Genomic DNA, 16,562 nt, shown 5'->3' with positions numbered 1-16,562 from the left:
AAAGGTATATTTAAATAAATAAAATATCTACTTTCAAAGCCAAAGGTGAAAGAGCACTTCACTGTTGTACTCTATACCCTATTTACTTTTAATTTTTATTAGCTTTTCAACATACAGAGTAGACAGAATAGTCTAATGAACCCCATATAATCACCCAGCCTTAATGATCAATATATAGTAAATTTGGTTTCATTTAAACCCATTTCCCAACCAATGAGTTTTAGTGAATTCCAGACATTTCATCTACACCTAACTCAGTATATATCTCCAAGAAAGAAGTACTTAAAAACAACAACAGCCCTGGCCAGGTAACTTGATTAGAGCATCATCCCAGGTTGTGGATTTGATCCCTGGTAAGGGTACATGCAAGAACCAACCAATGAATGTATAGATAAGTGGAACAACAAATCAATATATTTCTCTCTTTCCCTCTCTAAAATCAGTTAAGTGAAAAAACAAAACAACCACAAGATACCATTCCTCTCTAAAAATTGAACTCATTTTGTCCCCCACCCCCACACTTTCCTTGCCATTTGTTGGTTGTGACCTGAACTTCATTTGCCTTCGATTACAAGCCTCAAGTGCCCAGACAGCCCTCAGAAATGATTCAAGTCAGAGCCTCGACTTTTTGCAGAAAAGCTCACACAGGCACAGCAGGCTTGAGAGAGATGAGATCAAGAGGCACCAATCATGGAGATATTAAGTCATTCGACCTTTTGCAAAAACCCACAATTGCAAGACAGGGTAAATCACCAGCTCCTGCCAGTGAGAAGTCTGACATTTGCCAGCCACCCTGATGAAAGTAACCACCTAATCACCAAGTTGACTCCAAGGAGGAAGTCAGACACAGGAGAAAGGTCAAACACACACACGCTAAAACACCGTTTAAACCAGTGATCACCATTTCAGGCTGTTCATTAGAATCACCTGGGGAGCTCTGAAACTAAATCAGAATCCCCAGGAATTCTATATGTGATTCTGAAAATAAGTATCACAAGCAATTAGAAGATTACGAGTTATCTTAAGTCTTCCACAACTGGTGCACCAACACTCCCCAATGTACACACCTGGGCACCTGCAACAGAGGGCTCCAAAAACCTTTTGAGAGTATTTAATATCATGTGTTTTCTTAAAGCTGTCTTCCACCATGGAAAATGCAGTATTTTGTTGCAAACCATTTCACAAAATCAAAGCAGACAATGCTACAATTTCTCTAACACTGAAAGGACCTACAACTTATAAACTATGTGAAATAGTAGAAAGCTCTAATCAGCTTGATGCCTCTAAAAAAAAATCTTGAGAATGGTGATTTTCTTTTGGTATTAATGGTCGGTATTAAATCTAATTCATTCATTTACTCACCTTATCAAAAAATAATGATTCAGTTCCTACGCCATGCTTGCTGGCATCTGCCATAGAAGAATCCTTTAGGCTGAGAAGTTTGGGTTTCTTCTGAAAAAATAGGAAAAATACAAACATGCTAAAATTTAAAGGGTGGATTCCTCTATTATTTTCACGTGTTCAATGGTTTCCTTATTAACCAATGCTGATTAATAATTTGCAACAAATGAGAGAATTCAAGTCCTAACTTGCTTTACACCCTACAAGATTTCCACCCGTCTTCTCTATTTGTTTACCTTGTCATTTTTTCCCCCCGAGGATCATTCTACTCAAATATTCTCTCTACTTTTCCCCTGGGCCAAAAGTATGGAGGCAGAAGAGAATGTTTGTAAATTCATGAAGAGAATATAGTTTATTTTTCTAATAGAAGGAATAACTATCTTGTCAGCAATATCCATTCAGGTCAATTTAAGACTGCCTTTTGTTTTTTGTTAATCCTCAATGGAGGATATTTTTTCCAGTGATTCTTAGAGAGAATGGAAGGGAGGAAGGGAAGAAAGAAGGAAAGGGGAAGGGGAAGGAGGGAGGAGGGGAGAGATGCAGGGATGGAGGAAGGGAGAGAGAGAGGGAGAGAAACATTATGTAGGCTTATCAATTGGTTGCCTCCCGCATGAGCTGGGATGGAACCTGCAATCAAGACATGTGCCCTTGACCGAAATTGAACCCATGACCCTACAGTCCAAGGCAACCCTCTCACCATTGAGCCAAACAGGCTAGGGCAGTGGTCGGCAAACCGCGGATCGAGAGCCACATGCGGCTCTTTGGCCCCTTGAGTATGGCTCTTCCACAAAATACCACGTGCGGGCGCGCACGTACAGTGCGATTGAAACTTCGTGGCCCATGCCCAGAAGTTGGTTTTCGGATCTCAAAAGAAATTTCAATCGTTGTACTGTTGATATTTGGCTCTGTTGACTAATGAGTTTGCCGACCACTGGGCTAGGGCAAGACTTTTTTTAAAGGAAACTAACAGGACACGACAGAAGTGTCAGGCAAAATTTACTTTTTTTAAAAAAGGAAGGAAGGCATTTTCTTTTTTAAATTGATTTTAGAGAGAGGAACGGGGAAAGAAACATCAATGTAAGAGAGAAACATCGATCGGTTGCCTCCCACACTTGCCCCAACAGGGGATCAAACCCGCAACCTGGGTATGTTCCCTGACTGGGAATCAAATCTACCACCTTTTGGTGTATGGGACAATGCACCAACCAACTTAACCACCCAGCCAGGGCAAGAATTTATTTTTAAAAAGCTATATCTCAACTATCTGTGAAGAAACACACAAACTCTGGGAAAAACAGCACATTTACCTTTGTCATTCCAGAGCTCACTCACTGAGGAGCCACAGCCACTGCTCACACTGCCTAAGCAAAAAGTAGGGAGGGAGTTCTAACCCCAATGTAGTGTTTCCACCTGTGGGTAATCACGTGCAGGAGAAGACCAACTCACAAGTGGAACAGATCTGTTGACTGCTTGCTACTCATATGACAGCTAATAACAAAGAGAGACAAAATCAATAAAAACTCAAAAAACCATAGTGCCCTGGCCAGTGTTATCAATGGTTTGAGCATTGGGCTGCTCACAAAAGGGTCTCCCCTCGATTTGATTCCCAGTCAACAGCAGGTACCTGGGTTGCAGGTTTGATCCCCGGTCCTTGTCGGGGCATGTGTAGGAGGCAACCGATGTGTCTCTCTCACATTGATGTTTCTTCCCCACTTACTCCACTCTCCACTCTCTTTAAAAAAAAATCAATGGGAAAAAAATATCTATTCTCGGTTGAGGATTAACAACATAAAAGCATATTGATCTGAGTAATTAGTAGTATTCTAATTTTTTTTTTGCAAAGCCAGGTAAGAAGCTTTGCATTGAGTTTCTATGCCATATACCCTCACTCTGAATATCCAAGATCCAACTGACTACCTGCTTAGGATAAATACACATGACCAACCCTAGGGTACCCTGTCCACTAGAATTGCTCCTGAAAGTCAAAATGAGCAGCTGCTGCTCATTCTCACCTTCACCGGAGGGGTGGTTCCTGTTCCAGAGTGCCTCCGGATCTGGCAGCCATTCTGGCTGGGCCTCTGTGGCTTGTTGTTCAGCTGGGGCTTCTTCACAGTGCCTCCATGGTCATTTCTCACAGAATCAACCTTCTCCGCAGTTGTTTTGCTTAAAAGCTAATTAAAACACACAAAATAGATTAATGCTGTCATCAAAGCAAGTAAGTATCATTTAGAAAAAGTTCCCTTCTGATTCCAGCTTCCTAATTCATCTAAGAAAATAATTCTAAATAGTGTAGTTCTTCTAAATAAAACTTACCACAGAGCTGTTGGCATCTGGTAAAAACTGTCCAAACTCCGACAACAGATCTTCTTGATTTTTAAAAAGACGAGCCACCTGGGCATAAACCTCCTGCTCAGTCAATGCTGGAGTGTAGTTTCCTCCAGCTTCCTTGGCATTTCGCTGCTCTTTCTGACAAATTGCAAATGGAAGAGATCATATTGGAGGGGCACTGTTTTGGATGACTCACTTTTGCACATTTTTTGAGACTTCTGACAGGAGCTCTGTATGTCACCTACTTGGGCTACATTTGAAAAAGTCTATACCTTTAACAACTGTTTTGACTGCAAACTTTAAGGTGAGAAAGTGTGGAAAATGGTGGCTGACAATTCCTTTTTAAAACATTTAAAATTAGTATGTGAATTCGCAGAGGACCACTACCAATTGATAAAACACAAAAAATTATAGAGAAATTTCTCCTTACACAAGTCATCCTATAAACTTCCCACATAAATAAGTATGCATTTCACAGGGCAGTAACTTTAAAAATGCTGACTACCTGCTATAAAGTAATTAAAGCCAAGCAATCAAATGCTTTATAAGTACATATCATAGTTTCCAACTGGTTCATTCCCAGTTAAGAATTAGGAGACACAATAATATTTATTCAACTTCTTCTTGGACTAGATGCCCTCAGAGGGTGACCTGGTTAAGACAGGATGAAAGGGTAACTCTCTTACCTGATATGTGTGCAAAATTTCCAGGAATGCTTTGTAGATGTCTGGTTGGCCCTGGAACCTGTTCTTGATCTTATTAACATAGTTGATAGCATGATTAAACTCCACAGGCTGATTGTTCTGCAAGGATGGGGCCGTTCCCAACGAGATTGTCACTGGTGTATGAGGTTGGACAGGTGGAGAGCGTGGGGATGCGTATGGTGGGAGTGGGGGGGTCTGCTGGCTGGCGGGAGTATGTGCTTGTAGTTGGGAAGGCTAAAAAAAAAAAAGTCTTTATTCTCCTCAGGAACAGATGGTTTGACATAGGAAAGTTTGAACTAAAGAGAAACAAGGTATCTGATAAACTTATATCCTTTATTCACTCTGGCCAGGCCATTTCAGCCCAACTCAAATCACATTGGGCAGGGGTGGGAAGTGTAGAGGGCTCACAATTCTCATACAAATATTTCAGTCTCAAAATTTCTAAATACAGCCTTAAAAATAGATACAGGGAAGAACTTTTCACATGCAATTTTAAGTATACTAGCTCAACAGGTGCAAGAAGGATAGAAAAAAAACTCATTCTACATGTATCTTTAGTGTCAAAAGAGAAAATTTTAATGTTACAGTAACTCCACATCAAAGTCTTGTACACCAGCTCTGTCCAACAGAACTCTGATGATGGAAATGTTCTTTATTTACACTGTCCTGAATGATACCCACTAGCCACATGAGACTACTGAGTACTTGAAATGCAGGCTAGTGCAACTGAAAAACTGAATTTATTTTAATTAATTTAAATTTATATCTAGCCATGTGTGGCTACTGTATCAAACAATGCAGTTTTAGATAAAGTACACCCATTATTATTATTATTGTCATCAGATTTTTCTGCTTAGCTTGATTATGACCTAGTCTGGTAAATGGAGTAGCCTCTGTAAAATGATGACCATGAAGCCAGTAGCATAATCTGATCATAAGATGACCATTTCTGCCTGTGCTGTCAAAGTACCACTCACTACCCAAGCAAAGTTTCCACCCATTGGGGTGCTCTTGGTTCAATGAGCATAAGATGGGGGCAAGAGAGTCCTTGTAGGTTGTTCATGTCTTAATTTAGACAGATCTAAATATGTGGTATGTAAATGTGAACCATTTGATAGGGATGTGACTACTGCACCTTCTCTGATGAAATCACTGCAATATGTCTATCTAGTCTTATATAAAGGGAAAATGTCAAAAAAGAGTGCTTTCTAGGGATGTATTTCATGTAATGCAAAGTATTCCAAGTGCTCACCTTGCTGACTTTGGCAGGTGGGGGCTGAGGAGCTGGCTGGGCAGGAGCTGGGGCTGACTGGGCTGAAGACTGGGAAGGATGTTGGGTTGGTGGTTGAGGCTGGGGCTGGATGCCATGGGTGGGAATCTGATGGACCTGGCCAGGAGTTGTCACATTCACCATGTCATTGGTGTGCACCTCAATCTTGTAGCCAGGAGGCAAGAAGGTATTGAAGCCCATGATCAGGTCTGGGTGGCCTTTGAAGAGCTGGGACACACGACTTATCACTCCTGGAGTGTCGATGCTGATAAAAAAAAAAAAAAAAAAAATGACAAACTTGAGAAGCACTCTAGTAAGAAAAAAAAAAAAAAAAAAATCACACTGACTACATTCCCTAGACAGGAAAACAGATAAAAATCAATCTGCATATTACAAAATTAAGAACATACAAAGAAATTTGAAATTTCAAAGACATTTGGTCACAATTTTGAACAGAATATACATTCACTAACAGTCCTATCAAGCAGATACTCAGACAGTAAATCTAAAGCTGCAATTTCCAAGCAATATCCAACACATGATACACCAGTATAAATTATCATGTATCTACATTTTCCCAATTAATTATCTACACTTTTATAACAATGAACCATAACAGAATATTAGTGTATCTTAAGTCAAAGAGCAAGTAGCCTAATCATTACCCATCTACTCCCTTGTTTTGCATTGAAATCCTAAGAAAATTTTAGTTAAGAATAGGGAGAAAATAAAGATCTAGGGACTATAATTTTCATCAATAAATCAATACATAAAATTAAAGCATCACCCTGAAAATTAAACCCCCCAAAAGGGACATCCATTATCTTTCAGAAGACGAGAATAAGCTATATCCTCCCTTCAAAATCAACATTCTAAGCACAAAGCTTGTGTACAACTATATATATCTTTTACCTCTGTGATTTAAATTCCTTCATGATGTCAAGGAAATCATTGTAGACCTGAGGCTGACTACCAAACTGCAGCTTCACTTGGTCAAGATAGGACAGTGCATCCTCCACCTGAAGCAGGTTATAAAAAGAAAATAAGCCAAGAATTATAAAAAACAAACAAATGGTTTATGCTTAAATAAAATTAACATAGTAAATGAAACAGGAATATATAGTAAAACATGAAAGTATTAAAATTAGTATGGATGTCATTAATAAAACACAAGCTTCAAATAAAAATCAAATAGCCTTGCCTTGGATACTTTTGGAAAAAATGATTAGTGAAGCATATACATGAATATCTCATTCACTTATTTGTTCATTTATTCATCTCACAAATATCTACTAAAGCTACAATATGCTATACTAGTGGGGTACTAATGAATCAATGACAAATAAGCCACAGTCCCTGCTCTACAGAAGTTCCATCACATCTAGCTGGGCATACTAACACAGTGGTATAAGGGGACAATCCCTGAACACCCAGAGAGAACATGAGAAGAACACAAAGGCTTTCCCAGGAAGTAATTTGTAAACTGAGTCTTAAGGATGAATACAAGTTAGCAAAAGTGAAAACTCATGAGAAAGTAAGAGGAAAGAGCATGGGCAAAATCCCAGACAGGACACTAGTTCACTTGGAAAACTACAAACAATTTACTTTGCCTGGAGGATTTGTGTTAAGAGGAGGAATGGAGGCAAGAAGAGTGACAAGAAGAGACAGAAGAGGAAGCAGAACCTGATCCTAAAAGGCCTTTAAAACTTGTTAGAAAGCAATTGAGATTGTTATGTGCATTTTAATGTATTCAATTTGGCTACAGTGCTGAGACAAATTGGTGCAAGGGCAGGATAGATTGAAAGGATGCAGGAAAACCAGTTATGCTCCAAGGCTAACTCACATGTGAACAATAGTTGCTCAAACTATAGTCCTGACCAAAGGAACAGGGAGAACTGAACATATTCAAAAGTTTTGTAGGACTCAGAAAAGACAGGGATTGGTGACTGACTGAATAGAAAAAAGGAAGATTCACTAAATTATAAATTATTTGGGCATTCGCAAAGAGAAACAGTTTGAAGGGCTAGAAAGTTATGAGTCTGATTTAGAACAACTTACTTTTTAGTTACTCAGAAGATATCCAAGGAAATTACCTACTATGTGCTTCCTATATACTCTGGGATTATTTTAAACTAGAGGCCCGGTGCACAAAATTTGTGCACGGGGGGTAGGGAGGGGGTTCCCCCCTCAGCCCAGCCTGCACCCTCTCCAATCCGGGACCCCTCGGGGAATGTCCAGCTGCCGGTTTAGGCCTGATCACAGATATCGGGCCTAAACTGGCAGTTAGACATTCACAATCCAGGACTGCTGGCTCCTAACCACTCAACTGCCTGCCTGCCTGATTGCGCCTAACTGCCTCCCTTGCCAGCCTGATCACCCCTAACCGCCTCTACCTGCCAGCCTGATCACCCCTAACTGCCCCCCCCGCCAGTCTGATCACCCCTAACCACCTCTGCCTGCCAGCCTGATTGCCCCTAACTGCCCCCCATGCCGGCCTGGTCGCCCCTAACGGCCCCCCCCCTCTGCCAGCCTGGTCACCCCTCACTGCCCTCCATGCTGGCCTGGTTGCCCCCAACTGCCCCCCCCCCCGTCGGCCTGGTTGCCCCCAACTGCCCGCCCTGTAGGCCTGGTTGCCCCCAACTGCCCCCCTCTGCTAGCCTGGTTGCCCCTCACTGCCCCCCCCTGCCAGCCTGGTTGCCGCCAACTGCCCCCACCCCGCCAGCCTGGTCACCCCACACGGCCTCCCCTGACAGCCTGGTTGCCCCCAACTGTCCCCCCTATTGGTCTGGTGGCCCCTCACTGCCCCCCTCTGCCAGCCTGGTCGCCCATCACTGCCCCCCCCCGCCAGCCTGGTCGCCTCTCACTGCCCCCCTCTGCCAGCCTGGTTGCCCCTCACTGCCCCCTCCCCCCCCCCGCCGCCAGCCTGGTGGCCCCACACAGCCTGCTGTTCAGTCGTTTGGTCTTCCCTCACTAACCCCCCTAGTGGCCTGGTCGCCCCATGCAGCCTGCTGTCCAGTCCTTACTGTGAGAGCATCCTGACCAATTTGCATATTACCCTTTTATTACTATAGATTATACAAACTATCAAGTTTAGGAAAATTTCAAAAATAAACTGATTTGATAAACTCTACTCGTGATAAATATTGTGAAATAGAACATTTATGTTCAAATAAACCATTAAATGACATCTCAAGAGTTGCCCAAACTTCCAAAATGGCCATAGTTAATCAGTGTATTTCAGTGTTGCTAGAGCACAGATTATATGCTTGGTTGTTACACACTCATTTGATGGCTGGATTTTCTTTATATATAGCATGACAATTTCTACTGAAATTCAATAAACTAATTCATATTCAGAACTTCCCATATTGAAATGTTTCACTAATAACAAATGATGGAACATAAAACTAATTAAGTCTGCAGAAGAAACAAAGACTTTGGAAGATATTTTAAAATAGCATTCATAATCATAAGACAAAGGAGGAATTATCAAAAATAAACAAACACCAGCCCTGAGAAACCAAGATGGCGGCATAAGTAAACACCTAACATGCTGCCTCGCACAACAATTTCAAAACTACAACTAAAAGACAAAACGGCCCTGACTGGTTTGGCTCAGTGGATAGAGCGTCGGCCTGCGGACTCAAGGGTCCCGGGTTCGATTCTGGTCAAGGGCATGTACCTTGCTTGCGGGCACATCTCCAGTGGGAGGTGTGCAGGAGGCAGCTGATTGATGTTTCTCTCTCATCGATGTTTCTAACTCTCTATCCCTCTCCCTTCCTCTCTGTAAAAAATCAATAAAATATATTAAAAAAAAAAAAAAAAAAGACAAAACAGACATCATCCAGAACCACAGGAAGGCTGGCTGAGTGGAAATTCTACAACTAGAAGTAAAGAGAAAAGCACAATGGGACTCAGAGGAGCTGCAGGAGGCAGAGGTACTGAGATGCATGCGCCGGAGAGGACGGGCAGCTAAGTGCACGGACGGCTGGCTTTCTCAAGCAGGAGGGAGACAAAAGCTCCAGACTGCACTGAACTCCAGTTCCAGGCGAGACTCTGGGGACCCAGACTCATTCGGGGAGAAACTGGACTGTCTGGCAGCAGGCGGAACTCAAGGGCGGCTTTATCTCAGAGGTGCTTGCAGTGATTACCAGGGGACACTGAGACACAGGGGCCTATTAGGGCAGGGCTGACGGGAAACCAATGCTGTCTGCTCCGCCCTGAGACTCCACCCCATTCAAGCTGAGCACAGAGGCTTTTGCAAGTCTTCTCCCATAAGGGTGTCTCCAGCATAGAAGTTCTCCCAGCATAGACACAGCTGATCCTCACAGCCAATTGGCCTGGAGGTCAATTCCTCCCAGTGATACCAACAACAATCAAGGCTTAACTACAACAAGACTGTGCACCCAGCCCACAAAGGGGTGCACCAAGAGTGTCCACCTCAGGTAACTGGGGAGGCTGAGCCACTGGGCCCTATAGGACACCTAGCACACAAAGCCACTCTATCAACTCAGGGAAGCAGCCAAAATGCTGAGACAAAGAAACAGATCACAAATGAAAGAAATGGAGGAAAGCAAACAACTGGATATGGAGTTTAAAACCACGGTTATAAGGTTTTTCAAGAATTTCCTAGAAAAGGCCGATAAATTTAGCGACACCCTCGAGGATATGAAAAAGGACCAACTAGAAATTAAGCATACACTGACTGAAATAAAAAATATTATACAGAGCTCTAACAGCAGACTAGAGGATCGCAAGAATCAAGTCAAAGATTTGAAATACAAAGAAGCAAAAAAGACTCAACCAAAAAAGCAGAAAGAAAAAAGAATCCCAAAAATATGAAGATAGTGTAAGGAGCCTCTGGGACAACTTCAAGCGTACCAACATCAGAATTATGGGGGTGCCAGAAGAAGAGAGAGAGCAAGGTACTGAAAACCTATTTAAAGAAATAATGACAGAAAACGTCCCCCACCTGGTGAAAGAAATAGACTTACAAGTCCAGGAAGCGCACAGAACCCCAAACAAAAGGAATCCAAAGAGGACCACACCAAGACACATCATAATTAAAATGCCAAGAGCAAAAGACAAAGAGAGAATATTAAAAGCAGCAAGAGAAAAACAGTTAGTTACCTACAAGGGAGCACCCATACCAATGTCAGCTGATTTCTCAACAGAAACTATGCAGGCCAGATGGGAGTGGCAAGAAATATTCAAAGTGATGAATAGCAAGAACCTACAACCAGATTACTCTACCCAGCAAAGCTAACATTCAGAATTGAAGGGCAGACAAAGAGCTTCACAGATAAGAAAAAGCTAAAGGAGTTCATCACCGCCAAACCAGTATTATATGAAATGCTGAAAGGTATTGGTTAAGAAGAGGAAGAAGAAGAAAAAGGTAAAGATAAAAATTATGAACAACAAATACATATCTATCAACAAGTGAATCTAAAAATCAAGTGAATAAAAAAATCTGATGAACAGAACAAACTGGTAAATATAATAGAATCAGGGGCATAGAAAGGGAGTGGACTGACAATTCTCAGGGGGAAAGGGGTGTGGGGGGTGGGGGAAGAGACTGGACAAAAATTACACACCTATGGATGAGGACAGTGCGGGGGGGGGGGGGGGGGGTAAGGGTAGAGGGTGGGGTGGGAACCAGGTGGAGGGGAGCTATGGGGGGAAAAAAGAGGAACAACTGTAATAATCTGAACAATAAAGATTTATTAAATAAAATAAATAAATAAATGAGCCCTAAAAACAAAACAAAACACCAGCCCTACCCGGTTTGGCTCAGTGGATAGAGCATCGGCCTGCGGACTGAAGGGTCCCAGGTTCGATTCTGGTCAAGGGCACATGCCCAGGTTGTGGGCTCGATCCCCAGTGGGGTCGTGCAGAAGGCAGCCAATCAATGACTCTTACTCATCATTGATGTTTCTCTCTCTCTCTTCCTTCCTCTCTGAAATCAATAAAAATATATTAAAAAAAATAAACACCAAAAAAATTAAAGTGAAAAAATAAATAAACAAGCACACTATGGTATAATGTAATTACAACATTTCTGTTAGCTTAATAGCAAGTTTATAAGCTCTTTTGCAACATTAGTAATTAACTGCTGGAATTAAGTCACATCAAACCAACTTTTACAAAAATATTTTCAGAGCTTGGTGAAGTGCTAAGTATAGTAATAATACATTTTATTACACAGACATCACTCTATAAGCAGAGAGTTACAATGTTATAAGGAAAATAACAATATAGCTAATAAATATTTCCCCAAAGACAGAGACCAGAGTGAAGTTTCAGGCCCATAAATAATTTGTACTCTCTTTAAAGACTATGGTTAGCCGAAACCGGTTTGGCTCAGTGGATAGAGCGTCGGCCTGCGGACTGAAGGGTCCCGGGTTCGATTCCGGTCAAGGGCACGTACATTGGTTGCGGGCACGTCCCCAGTGGGAGGTGTGCAGGAGGCAGCTGATCGATGTTTCTCTCTCATCGATGTTTCTAGCTCTCTATCCCTCTCCCTTCCTCTCTGTAAAAAATATCAATAAAATATATTTAAAAATAAAAAAAAAATAAAAATAAAGACTATGGTTAAATACAGTCAACTCTTCATTACTTAAAGTCATGTAGAAAATGTAAATTTTACAACGTCCTTCTATACAGCTCAGCTTTAGTGTGCTTTATTATATTTATGTAGCATTTACTTTCCTTAGGCCAATATTAAACACTAGAGGCCTGGTGTACGAAATTTGTGTGTGTGTGGGGAGGGAGGGTCCCTCAGCCCAGCCTATGCCCTCTCGCAGCCCAGGAGCCCTCAGAGGATGTCCAACTGATGGCTTAGGCCCGCTCCCCGTGGGCCTAAGCCGTCAGTTGGACATCCTTAGCACTGTTGTGGAGGCAGGAGAGGCTCCTGCCACCACTGCTGTGCTTGCCAGCTGTGAGCCCGGCTTCTGGCTGAGCAGCGCTCCCCCTGTGGAGCACACTGACCACCAGGGGACAGCTCCTGCATTGAGTGGGATCAGGCTGAAACCGGCTCTGACATCCCCCCGCAAGGGGTCCCAGATTGCAAGAGGGCGCAGGCCAGGCCGAGTGACCCCAACCGTTCATAATCAGGGCAGGGGAGGGACACGGGAGTTTGGCCAGCCAGGGAGGCAGAAGGGTTCCAGGGCGTTTCTGGCCCGTCCTAATCGGCTGGATCCCAGCAGAAGCAAACCTACTGGTAGGAGCGTCTGCCCCCTGGTGGTCAGTGCATGTCATAGCAACTGATTGACCAGTCGACTGCCCCCTGGTGGTCAGTGCATGTCATAACAAGCGGTTGAGTGGCCTTAGCATATCATTAGGATATTACGCTTTGATTGGTTGAACGGACGACCGGACACTTAGCTTATTAGGCTTTTACTATATAGGAAGTTCCTGAGAACCTTAACCAAGGAGAACAGGATCAGGGTGAACTTGACTAAGTAGCAAGGAAAACAGAAGGCTGAGATATTTGCTAAACATAATGTATCCTTCAAGGGTATACTATACATTCCTACCTGCAAGCTACTTAATATAATAAGACTGATTGAACCAAATACACATCCAATATCTTTCTTTTCTCTTTATAGTTCTTTAATTTTATATTTCCTGCACTCAAGTTTAAGCTTTATATAAATGTAAAAAGAAAAAACTGAAATATGGAACATTTGCAGCAACAATCACACACATTCTAAAAAATAACACTCAAGCAGAGAGAGTGAAAATTAGCTGGGAACATAAACTTCACTTCTCCACAGATGCCTCATGAATTTCAAAGCACTGAAAACCTATGGCACATACCCTGGCCAACAGTGTGTCTCGGTTGGGCCTCATCCCAACACACTGAAAGATTGCTGGTTGATTCTGGGTCAGGGCACATTCCCAGGTTGCAGGTTCAATCTTTGGTAGGGGGCATGCAGGAGGTAGCCAACCAATGTTTCAATGTTTCCCTCTCACATGGATATTTCTCTCTCTCTCTCTCTCTCTCTCTCTCTCTCTCTCTCTCTCTCCCTCTCTTACTCTTTCTCTAAAAAAACAATAAAAATATTTTTTAAAAAAAGAACTAAGAGTTCAAAATGAGACTTCTAAAAAATGGACTTTGTTGATTTCGTATAAAAATGGCCCCTCAATCCTGATCTATCTGAGTGGCATGCATTCATAAATTCCAGAAATGTTTGTTGCCTGCTATGAGAGAAACTTTGTGATAGAAGGAAAAGAGCTGAATACCACCTTGAGCCTCTGAAACTGCTGCTGTCCCTGTACTGGTGCAACTGGTGGGGCTGGATGAGCATGACTCTGGACCACCTGGCCTCCGTGGGGCTGCACAGCTGTTGGGTGATGATGGCTGCTATGAACCGCTGCTATGGTGGGTCCATGACTGCCACCAGAGCCCTGTGGCACAGCTGAAACCTGGGGTGGACAAAATAGATACAGGAAAGGTCAAGGCTTGTGTATTCTTGTCCAAATGTGTCTAAAGAACATACATACAAAGATAAGTAGAAACTCAAATTTTCCACAAGATGAAATTGGTGAAATAAATTATAGCACACTCATTATAAAATCCTATGCATTCTGTTAGGTATTACACAACTCAGTACTTCTCAAACTATCTGTGGTTAAGCACCAATTTTCTTTTTTTCTTAAATTACAATCCATCATGGGCTGCTACTTTTACAAAATACAGTAAAAATGACCCTGGCCGGCATTGCCTGCTGGTTAGAGCATCGGCCTGTGCTCTGAAGGGTTGCGGGTTTGATTCCTGGTCAGGGGCACGTATGTACCTGGGTTGCGGGTCCAATCCCTGCCCCTAGTCAGGGCATGTGTGGGAGGCAACAAATTGATGTGTCTCTGTCACATAGATGTTTTTCTCTCCCCCTCCCTTCCACTCTCTCTCTTAAAATGAAGGGAAAAATATCTTCACTCCTCAGGTGAGGATTAAAAATAAATAAGTAAATAATAAAAAATGAAGTAAAAATGGATTGCTGGAAAAGTGAAATAAAAAATACATCAGCCCACAATTTTCACTACTGGATTTTACAGACATAAAATTACAATGTCTAGTCACTATAAAAGTTTCTGAACACTAAATTTCTACTTACACAGGAACTGCTCCCAGCCCGCAGGCCCTGATTGCCTGACCGGGGCCTGCCAGCCAACCTCTTGGTCCCCCACCCTGGCCGGCAAGCTCTGATCACCCGATGGGGTATGGGGACCTGGGGGTGGGTGGCAGCAGACGTGGGTGGCGCCAGGCCAAAGTGGATGTGAGCGAGCGGGGCCTGATTGCCCCACCGGTCATCCCCCACAAAGAGGGTGACCAGTGTTGGTGGTAGGGGGTTGCCGGGGAAGATTGGCCCTGATCACAGGCCAGGCCTAGGGACCCTACCCGTGCACAAATTTTGTGCACCGGGCCTCTAGTATTTTATAACATTAAAAAATGTTCACAATCTAGTAGAGGGTAAAGGAAATCAAATATATGGTGACAAAAGATTTGACTTTGGATGATGGGCACACAATGCAATATACAAATGATGTATCATAGAATTGTATAGCTGAATCCTATATAATTTAATTAGCCAATGTTACCTCAATAAATTTAATTAAAAGAAAAAAATGTCGCCCTGACCGGTTTGGTCAGTGGATAAAGCGTCGGCCTGCGGACTGAAGGGTCCCAGGTTCGATTCCGGTCAAGGGCATGTACCTTGGTTGTGGGCACATCCCCAGTAGGAGGTGTGCAGGAGGCAGCTGATCGATGTTTCTCTCTCATCAATGTTTCTAACTATCTCTCTCCCTTCCTCTCTGTAAAAAATCAATAAAATATATTTTAAAAAATAATACCTTTAAAAAAAATGTTCACAATCCATAAGTTGATTGTATTTGTGTTCCCATTTAATATGAAATTGAACTTTTAAATAATTTTATAAAGCACATTACAAGGCAGTATATAAAATGCAATAAAAAGATTTTAAATCCTAGACAACAAAATATACATCAAAATGTTAGCATTTTATCTTGTGGTGGTGGGGTTAGAAAAAAATTTTACTTTGTTTTATTTTTCTTGTCCTTATTTGCTTCTAAAATAAAACAAAATTTTTTTCTAAATTGTTGGTTTGACCTCAGACATCTTTCTTTTCTATTTTCTCATTTACATTCATTCTCTTTCTCTCATTCTCTTATAAGTTTAGGGTGACATAAAAGCACAAGCCACTTTGCTCCCATTTCTATTACAAGAAATGCCATGTAACATTTACAAAACTTTTAAAAGTTTTCCTATTTCAGAACTGTTAATCACTACAGAAGCCAACTAAAGACAAATATACCTGATTTGCCACATCTCCAAAATAAGGAAAGTAAATATCATGAAATTTTCTCTAAACAATGTTGTGTCCTACAACTAAAAAGAAGATATGTGTGGGGTTTTTCCAGAGTCTCCACAAATTTATAAAGATTAACCTGGGTAGAAATAATACAAATCCACAGAAAAAAATACAATATACATTAGGAGCAAAAAAAAATAAAAAAAAAATACTTAAGACAATTCTACAAGTTCTAATATATCTCACAAGTGTTATTATTTTGAGCTTCTAATTCCAATATGAATAAATTGGACAGGTTTAGTTTATAACTCTTTGAGATCGCTGGTTTTATATGAACACATTATAGTTTCTAGTATAAAAACAGATATAACGTTATCTCAAGAGTAGGAAACAATCATGAACATGTTCAGATAAAAATAATCAGCCAAGGAAAACAAGCAACCTTTTTTTCTTCCAAGTCCTAACTTAAAGATTTGATCTGTAGCAGTCCTCTGTACATGAAGTTTATAAAGGCATTATACTGCTTCA

At 41.8% G+C, this 16,562-nt stretch overlaps 1 protein-coding gene across 9 annotated transcripts in view; it reads right to left on the bottom strand.

Moving 5' to 3' along the window:
* The window catches only part of SIN3A (SIN3 transcription regulator family member A), an 85,142-nt gene that overhangs the window by 35,641 nt on the left and 32,939 nt on the right, over positions 1–16,562 (bottom strand). For 6 of the 9 annotated variants that reach the window (XM_080660072.1, XM_080660074.1, XM_080660070.1 and 3 more), the window contains 7 exons: positions 13,951–14,130; positions 6,616–6,722; positions 5,686–5,968; positions 4,416–4,667; positions 3,715–3,867; positions 3,414–3,572; positions 1,363–1,452 (listed from right to left, as the gene is read on the bottom strand). In XM_080660072.1, coding sequence (XP_080516198.1) covers positions 1,363–1,452; positions 3,414–3,572; positions 3,715–3,867; positions 4,416–4,667; positions 5,686–5,968; positions 6,616–6,722; positions 13,951–14,130 — 1,224 coding nt within the window. The remainder of the gene's footprint in view (positions 1–1,362; positions 1,453–3,413; positions 3,573–3,714; positions 3,868–4,415; positions 4,668–5,685; positions 5,969–6,615; positions 6,723–13,950; positions 14,131–16,562) is intronic. The other 3 variants (XM_080660075.1, XM_080660078.1, XM_080660076.1) reach the window with 3 other exon arrangements.

Source organism: Plecotus auritus (assembly GCF_963455305.1).
Source record: "Plecotus auritus genome assembly, chromosome: 1".
NCBI lineage: Eukaryota > Metazoa > Chordata > Mammalia > Chiroptera > Vespertilionidae > Plecotus > Plecotus auritus.
This window is presented reverse-complemented; position numbering and strand designations above follow the sequence as displayed.